General features: G+C 31.2%; 2 protein-coding genes across 2 annotated transcripts; one reads left to right on the top strand and one right to left on the bottom strand.

Moving 5' to 3' along the window:
• The first annotated feature begins 400 nt into the window (after positions 1–400).
• LOC105635937 (laccase-15) lies at positions 401–4,231 on the top strand. Its single transcript, XM_089725654.1, has 7 exons — positions 401–537; positions 661–812; positions 2,090–2,334; positions 2,445–2,570; positions 2,650–3,235; positions 3,418–3,776; positions 3,858–4,231. The coding sequence occupies exons 1-7, from the start codon at positions 439–441 to the stop codon at positions 4,046–4,048; spliced, it is 1,758 nt and encodes a 585-aa protein (XP_089581780.1). The 5' UTR covers positions 401–438; the 3' UTR covers positions 4,049–4,231.
• Positions 4,232–4,383: 152 nt separating this feature from the next.
• Positions 4,384–6,805, bottom strand: LOC149493629 (GDSL esterase/lipase 4-like). Its single transcript, XM_089726292.1, has 6 exons — positions 6,799–6,805; positions 6,245–6,328; positions 6,137–6,162; positions 5,716–5,940; positions 4,892–5,147; positions 4,384–4,592 (listed from the first exon to the last, which is right to left on the bottom strand). Exons 1-6 carry the CDS (start codon positions 6,803–6,805, stop codon positions 4,384–4,386), a joined length of 807 nt encoding a protein of 268 aa, XP_089582418.1.
• Between the last annotated feature and the right edge of the window lie 3,901 nt (positions 6,806–10,706).

Raw genomic sequence — 10,706 nt, 5'->3', positions numbered from 1 at the left:
AAAACAATTAAATATATATATAATTTCAAATACATAATTACAAATTACATCAAAATCTATTATTAAAGAAAATAACCCAATCTATAAGGTGCAAAGTTAAAAAATTAAATGGCCAGGGGGTGAGGGACTAAAATAATAGTGAATTAATAAAATATATTATATTTAATATATGAAACCATTTTAATTTAAAATAATAAAAATAATAATTAAAAAAACAAATATATTATATCAAATTAAGGGGCAGGAACGCAGTACTACAGTGATAAGTTGAACGGAGGCTAGTTTAACAAGATGTCTTTACCTAAACAAATTAACAAGAAGTCAGAATTGCAAATGAAGGATAAGATTGCGATATAAAAGAAGCATTACATGCTCATAACTAGAAACCAAGAGTTCCAAAATTAGTCTTCACTGTCATTAGCAAGTGAAAGGACTAAAATGGGGTTAAAGAAGGAGTTTCTACTACTGATAATTTTGGCTTTGAGTTTTCTGCTTCTTCTTACTGTTGAAGGAAAAGTCCATTATCATGATTTTGTCGTAAGTCCATTATAAACTCTTTTCTTATTAATCACTTTTTATTTGTTTATTTATTTAAATCAGTAAATTTTTGTTTAATTAATTTCAATTGATAAAAATTATTTTATTATTATATTTTTTCAGCTGAAAGATAAAAATTTTACAAGGTTGTGTAGCACAAAATCTGCTCTGGTAGTGAATGAAAGCCTTCCAGGGCCAGTGCTTTATGTGAACAAGGGAGATACAGTTTTTGTTAATGTTCACAACCAAGGAGGCTTTAAAGTCACTATTCACTGGTGTGTAATTGCAGAACCACCATCATTTTTTTTCTTATTTAACTAATTCTTGGAGATTGTCCTTTGAAAACTACTTGTTTTAATTTTTAAAATTATCATTTGGTGTTTGTTTAGCATTCTAATTTCTAGAGTTTAGTGGATTATTTATAAGAAGCGATAATTTTTTTTTTTTGAAAAAAAAATTAGTCCAAAATATTGTTATACCAACTAGCAAAAAGCATTAAAGCTGGAAAGAACAATTCACCAATCGCAGTACAATATAAATTCACAAGTTATTTTTAGACTTCATTTGTTTTCGGAAAATAACTTGCTGAAAACCACTCACTGGAAAACACATTATTTTCTAATGTTTGGCTTTACATAAACATGAAAAATATTTTTCAACTTTTGATATAAATCAAAAATTTTAATTTTCCATTGTATAAATGCATTTACACTATCATATTATTTATAAGAATTTATATTAAAGATAAATTTTTATAGTAATTAGATTTTCTAATTAAAATTTATTCTCATAGTATAAATACTACAATGATAATTAATTTAGTCTAATAATGTGATTTAATTTTTTTCCTTAATTGATAACTCATTTTCCATTGATCAAAAACTTATTTTCCTTGAATTATTTCCTTTTAATGTTCCAAATAATAGAAAATTTGGAAAAATATGTTCTTGATAATTATTTTACAGAAACGAACGGAACTCTAGACGCTCTCCAAATCTGAAAAAACCAAGGTTATTTGTATTCCTCAAAACCGCCTCCTCCACATCACCATTCAATATTTCTTGCCCTCATATCAGCCAAACTACTTGGGTGCTAAGTCCATTGTGAGTAGGATCACTTAGCCATGCTTCATAATTAGAAAACCGAGCACCGTGGAAATACATGCCACTCAGCCAAAGAAAAATGATGAAGGGTTAGCCAAAATGAGCACTAAATACTTTCCTCTAATTAAATCATTAGTATAACTATCGAAATCATGAGCATCAATACGAAGGTTCCAAATTTAAGTGGTAGTATCAAAGTACCTTAAAAGCAGTTAGAATTACATAAATTTTCATAAAATTAAAAATGTAAAATTTGAAATAAATTTTTTATACAAAACATAAAAATATGGATTTGTAAATCAACTTTATAAACTTTAGAGTTCATTTGGACAAATAATCATTTAAAATGCATATGGATTTGGATTTGAGTTTCAAGGTACCTACCAAAGGGTAGCTTCTCTTCCTTTTTCCCTTTAAAAATTCACGAGTATTAATTGAAATGGTGGCAGGCACGGAGTCAAGCAACCAAGAAACCCATGGTCTGATGGTCCAGAATACGTTACACAATGTGCAATTCAGCCTGGTACAAACTTTACCTATGAGGTCATATTTTCTGATGAGCAAGGTACACTTTGGTGGCATGCCCATAGTGACTGGACAAGAAACACTGTCCATGGGGCCATTGTAATTTATCCCGAAGAAGGAAAATCCTACCCTTATCCCAAACCTGATGCAGAAGAAATTCTTGTACTGGGTATGCAAAAATTTCTCAATTTCTTTCCAAATCTTTACCTATAAAATGTTAAATGGTTCTAAATTAACCACTCTTCTTTTTCTCTTTTGGGTTCGTTTCCTTGCTTGCAGGTTCATGGTATACCTATGATGTGAATCTGTTAGTTGAACAAGATCTAAGAACTGGTGCAGGTTTGCCTGTTTCTGATGCTTACACCATAAATAGCCAACCGGGAGACTTTTGCGCTTGCTCCAACGGTAAATTGACCTCAAAGTTTTGACTATTTATACTTCCAATTACAAGGTTAATAAACCTACATTGCTATTTTGGTTGCAGAATCAACATACCGTTGGCAAGTTGATTCTGGGAAGACTTATCTTCTTCGCATAGTGAATGCAATTATGAACGCAGAAGTATTCTTGGCAATTGCAGAACACAATCTCACTATTGTGGGGATGGATGCAGCATATCTTAAACCTTTTGTAACAAGCTATATAATGATAGGTCCAGGACAAACCATGGACATTCTTGTGACAACAATCCAGTCTGTTGGCCGATATTATATTGCTGCTAGACAATTTTATACAGGCAAAGCAACCTTTACTGCATATGACAAAACAAATGTTACTGCAATTCTTGAATATAGTGGCAACCATACTCTACCACAAGCTTCTCCTTCTTTCCCTTACACAACCGTTCCTTCTTACACAGACTATCTTGCAGGAATTAATTTCAGGAATAAATTGAGAAGCCTTTATAACCAGACCGTCCCGAGGAATATCACTACCCGGATGTATATAGTGGCTTCTGTGAACCGGTTCTTGTTTAACAATTCAGGAAATGTTACTATCTCTCTTGCTGCAAGCTTAAACAACGTTACTTGGGTAAATCCTAAAATGGATGTGCTTCAGGCTTACTACAGGTTTGCTCTTTTCTTACACCTTGATTAGCTTATGTTTGGTTCTGTAATTTATTTTTTACTAAAGATATACTTAAATACATTATAACCAACTTAGCGGTTCTTTTAACTCCTGATAGGTATAATGAAGTGTAATATTTTTAGAGGACAAAAGTTAGAAACTAAATTTGAAATCTTTGTTACAGCAACATGAGTGGTTTTTACACTGAAGATTTCCCAGACATGCCACCGGTGTTCTATGACTTCGTCGCAGAAGCGTTGCCAACTAATACTATGCAATCGTTAATGGGGACGAAGGTGAAAGTGCTAGAATATGGAGAAGAAGTGGAAATGGTGTTTCAAGCATCTAATGTACTGAATGCTTCAGCGGATCATCCAATGCATCTCCATGGACACAGTTTTTATGTTGTTGGATCTGGAGGAGGAAATTTCGATTTTGAAGAAGATCCCAAAACATACAATTTGGTTGATCCACCATATTTGAACACTGCTACTCTTCCAAAGAATGGATGGCTTACTGTTAGATTCAAAGCACTTAATCCTGGTAATGGATGTTTCATAATTAACCTTAAATTAAATCTTTTTTCAATAACTAGGCACGGATTAATTTCTATTAGTCTTGCAGGAGTATGGTTATGGCATTGTCACTTAGATCACCACTACAGTTGGGGAATGGATACAGTTATTATAGTGAAAAATGGCGGTACTCCTCAGACCTCTCTCCGTGAACCGCCGGCTTATATGCCTTCTTGTGATGATTCACCGACAATAAAGCTTTGGAAATCTGAATTCTCATCTGCAAGTGTAAAAGGCTGATGAAATATATCAATTAGAGTGTTAAGTTTTCTAATATCTATGCATGATTTTGAATTTTGGTTAGGAGTCAAAAATTATGGGGAGCTAGCTAGCACTTTTTTAATGTATTAATAAGCTAGATTCTTGCGGTCTTTTCTTTATTCTACAGCTACAAAGAACTTGATTTGAACTTCAGATTTATATGCAACTTTCAGATTTATATAATTAGGAGCGAGTTTATTGTAAAGATATTGTAAAGATATATTTTGTAGTTTAGGTGATTAGTGATTCAAACCCTACCTGCCTTTAAGAATTTCGATTGTGAAAAAAATGGAAATTATGGACTTGAACATAAATTAATAACATAAATTATAAGGCCAGGTGATATTTGTTGATCCAATCCACATCAATTCTGACAATCTGAAATTTGCATGTTGAGTGGTATGGCCACCATAAAAAAACACATATTCATTTGGGTTTCTGCATAACTCATAAGGTTCAGTTCCACAGTTAGATGCTCCATATGCTCCGCTGCCACAACATGCAACTCTACCGACCTTGAACCCTTCAAAATTACAATTAAAAAATATGGCATTAAAAGACAACATAATTTAATACCAAAAGTAATAATAAATGTAAAATAGGTATCACTATTAGTGTATTTTTTTAATAATCGAGAGATTAAACAATAACTCGTTGATTGTTTTAATGTAGGTCATTTTTTCTGCATTTTATTCGTCGGAATAATTAAATTAGCATGTCTTTTTTTTTTTTTTTTTTTTTGTGAGAAGTGTTAGAGTGTTAATTAATATATAAATGCAAAGGGTAACTAAAGCATAAATTGTATATATATATATGACTTACCATATTTAGAAGGGTTATCTATCATATTGCCAATCTCAGTGAAGTAATCAAAAATTGAATATTTAAAATCTTGAAGGTTTCTTTGAAGTTTGTCCAAGGCTTTGGACAAGGCAAGGTTGTGTTGTCTTGCCAATTGTAGGGGTCCCTGTGCACATTGATCAGGTGTACATTTGAAAGTTTGCTTCATCATAGGAAGACAACCAATGGGGGCCACATTCTGAAATGCAAATTTCCTTCCTCCTGCTTCATATATATCCTTCAAAACAGAGTAGACCACAGGTATTGATTAAGCCTAGCTACAAAATTTTTAAATTTCAAGAATATTTTTATCCATTCCTAAAATAATAAACTAGTTGGTCAAGCTAATTTAGTATCTAAATGCAAATTTTTTTTTTTTTTTTTTCAAAATCTACTATTTCAAAAACCATAAATGTGTAATTACAAAAACCATAAATTTTTTATCACCAAATTCCAATTTAAATCGTTTTACAATACTAGTAGCAATGTATATGTATAAAAAAAACAACTTTATGTTTCTAAGTATCAAAATTTTCAAATATTTTCTCCTTTCAAAATCTAATATTTTAATTATAAAAATATAATTACAAAAACCAATTGTATTTATGAATAAAATTTGAAGTTGTCCTAGAATTTGGAGGTCACAAGCTCGAAATCTAAATTAAAACGAAATTAATGAAAAAAATATTAAAATTTTGATCAGGGATTCCATTTAAATCCTTTTACAATACTAGTAGCAATATACATATATGAAAAAATAACTTCATATTTCTAAGTGTTATTGCTAAAATGATAAATTATCATACCTTTAGGCCTTTTGTCAAATTGCCAATTACCAAATTAACAAAGCCTTTCATCTCAGCTTGGGTAGCATTAGGATAATTGGTTGCAAAGTTAAAGTAATCATTTCCTCCCAAGCTAAACATGTAAACTGATCCTTTTATAAGGTTCTTAGCCGCTTTGCCATCTAAATTATCTTTCATTGACTTGACCACCCTCATCAAGTTTGTTACGTGCATTTTGAGATTCATCTGAAAGTGCAATCTATATGTAATGAATAAGAGTAAGACATTTTTTTTTTTTTTTGTTCGTTTTTATTAAGAATCTAAACTCTACGAGCAAATTAATCAAATTCAATTAATAATATATTTATCATTTGGACTTATAATAAGTTGGACTTTACTTGTTAAAGGATGTAAAATAGAGAAAGCAGAGCAATTTGCATACCGCATTAGCATGAATTTCAAGAACACCTTGTATCAACTTTACTTGTTAAGTTGCCTACGTATCCTCTTGGGGTTTAGAGGAATCAAAATCCACGTAGTTCTTACTTACCTTGTACCAATTTCACTCTTTTTACCTTATTCGCTATTTCTACCACCGGTTTAGAGGAATCAAAGCCCACGTCTTCTTTAATATCTTAGAAAATGATATAGTTAGAGTATCCAAGATATGGAATAGAAGGTGCTGATATTAATGTGGCTGAATATCTATTTATAGATATTGAATTTTAAAAATCTTTCTTCGATGCACTACTTTTGAATCATCATTTTTTTTTCTTTTTTTCTTCTTTTTCCACACCCGCAGTTCAATATGCAACCAATCACTATAGAATAATAAATGTTCATATTGTCTAAGAGACCCTTTAGAAATAGAAGGTTTGCTAGATAATTTCTATTTATTGTTCTGACACCTTAGCTTGACATACCAAATAGACATTAACATTGGAGAACTTTTTTTTAAAAAAATATTTTTATTTTTATGATGTGGCAATTAAATGAGTGCAATCCATATTAGAATTGAAGATCTCTTAGTTTTTTCACTTTTTTTTTTCAAAAAAAGGAAGTTAGTTTCTTGACTTTACGAAGGGAGGAAGTTCTTTATAAAACCTTCCATATATTCCTAATCTTGCAAATTTTAACTTTTGAATGTGTAAAAGTAATTTCACCTTATAAGAATATGGTCATAAAAGTAAATTTCATGGCTAACTTTTTAAACAACATTTTTAGGTCGATACATGTTTAGTTTAGTTTTTTATGTTAGCTATAGCTGATAACTGATAATTAATTATTTGGTAAAATTTAGTAGTCAGTGTATTATTTGCTACCTTAATATTAAATAAAAAATATTAATTGAAACAAAATAATTTAGTAATAATTATTTTTATAAGATTAATAATATTGTCAAAAAATATAATTTCAAATCATATAGTAGCTGATAGGAAAAAATTCAAAAATTCAACTGATGGAACTACCAACTAATTATTAAAAGTTAAACCAAACATCCCTCCTAATTGAGTACATAAGTTGAGGGCATACACCTAATATAAGCAATTAATTTTATGAAATATTCTTATTTGAATATTATTAAAGATATGAGCTATAATTTTTTGTACCTTGCTCTATTTTATTCTTCAAAAAAGTTTTGTACCTTGCTCTTGCTTTTCCTCTTCCTCTTGTTGTAATTGTTTATTATTAAAGCTAGGTGTCTGGCTATCAGGTTAGGCACCTTACCACTGGTGGGTGCAACTTGCTTCTTTAATTATGATAATGAGCATATGGTTTTAGACTTTGACAAGAGTGTTTCAATCTTTCAGGGGCCCTTTCTGTCATCTTTTTTCATTTCCTTTTTTAACAATAGTTGTCCATCAATTATTTCTTGTTACAATTAATTTTATTTATTTATTAAATTTAGGTTTCGATACGGTTCAACTAGAAAGTTCGTCGCCGTCTTGTGAACGACAGGCCATTTAGGCTTTGTTTGGATGGGGTGAGGGAAGTTTTATTAAAGTAAGGTACAGGAAAGTAAGATATGAGAAAGTATAGTGAAAGAGTTTTTTGTGTTTGGGGAGAAAAGAAGGTAAGCGAAGGTTTAAAAATATTATTTTGTTTGATTTCATGACACCGAAAATAAAATTCAATACAAAAATTATGAAAATACCATTGTCATAGATGTTATTAATTTGAGGAAATAGTAATTTATATATATTAAATTAGTTCCTAGGACATAAACCAAAAATTCTATTAGAAATGAAAATATGATGACAATATATATTTTCATAATAATATATACTACTTAGAAATATTAATTGCTTTAATAGTTCGCATTAATTTATTATGGCTATACTATCTAAATTATAATTAGGGTCATGGTTTTTTATGACAAAAGTGTGGTTAAGTTTTCTTATTAAGTAATTAGGATTAAATTGATGTGGGGAAACAACTTTAATAGTTAGGGATTTTATTCAAATGGCTTGTGAGATAGTTGTATGTTAGTTGTGCATTTATTGTTGCTTGACTGCCATTCTTTTCACTATGTAATTGTAATACCCCGAATTTTTATTTTCAAAACCTTCGAATTTTTTTTAAATCAAAAATCGCAAATTTTGGCCGTATGGGCTGTAAATGTAAAACAGGCTCAATTCGAGCCCAAATTTTCAAATTGGGCCCAAGCCCAAAAATCGAAAACCACAAGAATAATTCAAAAACCAATTGAAAAACTTGAAAATCGAGCAAAAATCGAGCCGAATCATTAAATTAGACCAAACCGGTTCGAATCGAACCGGAATGGTCTAGAAGCCCCAAGATTTTTTTTCTTTTTTCTTTTTTTCTTTTTCTTTTTCTTTTTCTTTTACTTTTCTTTTTCCCTTCTTCTTCCTTGCGCTAGCACCAAGCGCGCGACCTCCTCTCCCCCTTTCCTCCTCCGTTTCCGGCCACCTGAGCCGACCGAACCTCCATCGTGCCACCATCGAACGGCAGCGACCTCACTGCCTCTCCTCTTCCCGTTTTTCTGCGGCGCAGCGACCTCACTGCCTCTCCTCCTCTCGTTTCTGTCCGACCACCAGAACCAGCGCCACCTCGCCGTCGCGTCACTGCCGCAGATGCTCAAGCCTCCTTCTCCTCCTCTCTGGCGAGCGCAACGATGGCAGAAGTCGCAGTTCTGCTCCACCGCCAGATCGCGTCTCCTGCTCGATTTCCAGCGACCTCATCGTTTTTCGGCGATCCACGTTAGCAAGGTGAGTCCCAAAATGCCTTCTCGTTATCTTTAGATAAATAATTAATGGACAAATTGAATTTGAATGAGCCACTTGAGATGATTGAAGATTTAGGTTTTGTCAATTGATAAAATTTGGGGTTTTAGTAATTAATTGCCATATTTTGTAGATATTGATCTCAAAATCGAACTTACAGGAAGCATTCTTTATTTTCAGTATACTGTTATTTGATCTCAGGCCTGCTGGCCGTCGGGCCACCGTGGCTTGTGGCGACGATTGATGTTTCCGGTAACCGGAAAGTGCTAAATAGGCAGAATTTTGCACTCAACCAGTAGAGTATGACTATAATGTTAGATTTGTAATCTGACATTGATTGATATTCAAACTATTGTTTGACTTGAATTTATAATTAGGCTTAGAAAGTATAAGACTGCAGAAAATTTGTTAATTAAGGATATTAGCTACATAATTACATGAATAATACCTAAGAATGAATTAGTTATACAAAAGTAATGTTTAAGATAGGAATCTATCTCCTTGTGGATCTGTTAGTTATTAAGCTTCAATATATTAGTTAATAGTAATCTTTAGTAATCAAAGCTGAAGTAATGCTTAATTCTATTAGAAAATGGCTTAAGTCAATTTGATCTGGGTCTGAATTTATTTGTGATTATTTTCTTGTTTGAATTTTATAGCTTTATATGGATTTTTAATGTTTTCTAAGCATGAAAATTGACATGAATTGGGATAAGAGGGGTTTTAATTTTATGTTGAAAATAGGAGTGATCGAATAGGCCTAGTTAAAATTATTATGATTCTTGTTAGAGAACCTTGATAGGTAAATACATTTAATTCTGAACTCATGAATGCGAAACATTCAGAATGATTATTATGAATCCAAACGCGAAAGATAAACTGAAACATTTGAAATAGTAGGTTTAATTCTCGCTAGGAATAGTTAATCGATATATTTTAAGCTGTAAGTTAAATCTCTTAGTATATGTATTCTTTAGATTTTAATTTAATAAAAGCATTTGTTCGTATTGGCTAATATAAAATTTAACAAAGGTATAAATATGTGGCTATTATCTTTAAGCAAGAATGAAGAAATGAAAGATTGATAAAGAGTACTATAATAGTTAGACACTACGAAACTATCAAGTGAAAGTAATTGAAATTAACTTAATGATATTGTTGTTATGGAAGGAGGATGGGATTTTAAATTGATTGATTGCCCGACGGATGGGCTGTGTGCATTGATTGATAAAGATATAATGATATTGTGATATGTGAGCAGGTAGATAGTTCAATTTTTAGGGGAGGTGCTGTCGAAATTTTGATAAAAATTAGACTAAATTTTTATTTAACAACATAATTAATAAGTTTATTTAGATTAGTTCTATAATTTGGTATATAATAAATACAGTGCTCTGATTATTTACTATCTTTATTATTCATTTAATTATTTACATATTTATTTATTTATTTTCATTATTATTGTTAATATTGTTATTTATTTTATTATTGTTGATTATTGTTAATACTATTTATTTATTTATTTGCATTGATTTTGGATGTTTAATTGTGCATTGCATTATGATGTTTAATTGATTAATATGCTTGCATTTAATTGCAATACTTGATTAATTGTGTTGTGATATTGCTGTGTTTTGTTTGTGTGGAATTGGGATGAAGTGGGTCACCATGGGTTTGTGAGACCGTTACCGTTATATGGATCCAATATGATTACCGTTAGCCGGGTAAATGGGAGATCGGCGCCCCCGTGTGCACCTACCGTTACCG

Source organism: Jatropha curcas, chromosome 9 (genome assembly GCF_041381405.1).
Source record: "Jatropha curcas cultivar XTBG-Jc1 chromosome 9, XTBG_Jcur_1.0, whole genome shotgun sequence".
NCBI lineage: Eukaryota > Viridiplantae > Streptophyta > Magnoliopsida > Malpighiales > Euphorbiaceae > Jatropha > Jatropha curcas.
The sequence above is the reverse complement of the archived record's forward strand: the minus strand, read 5'-3'. Positions and strand labels throughout refer to the sequence as shown.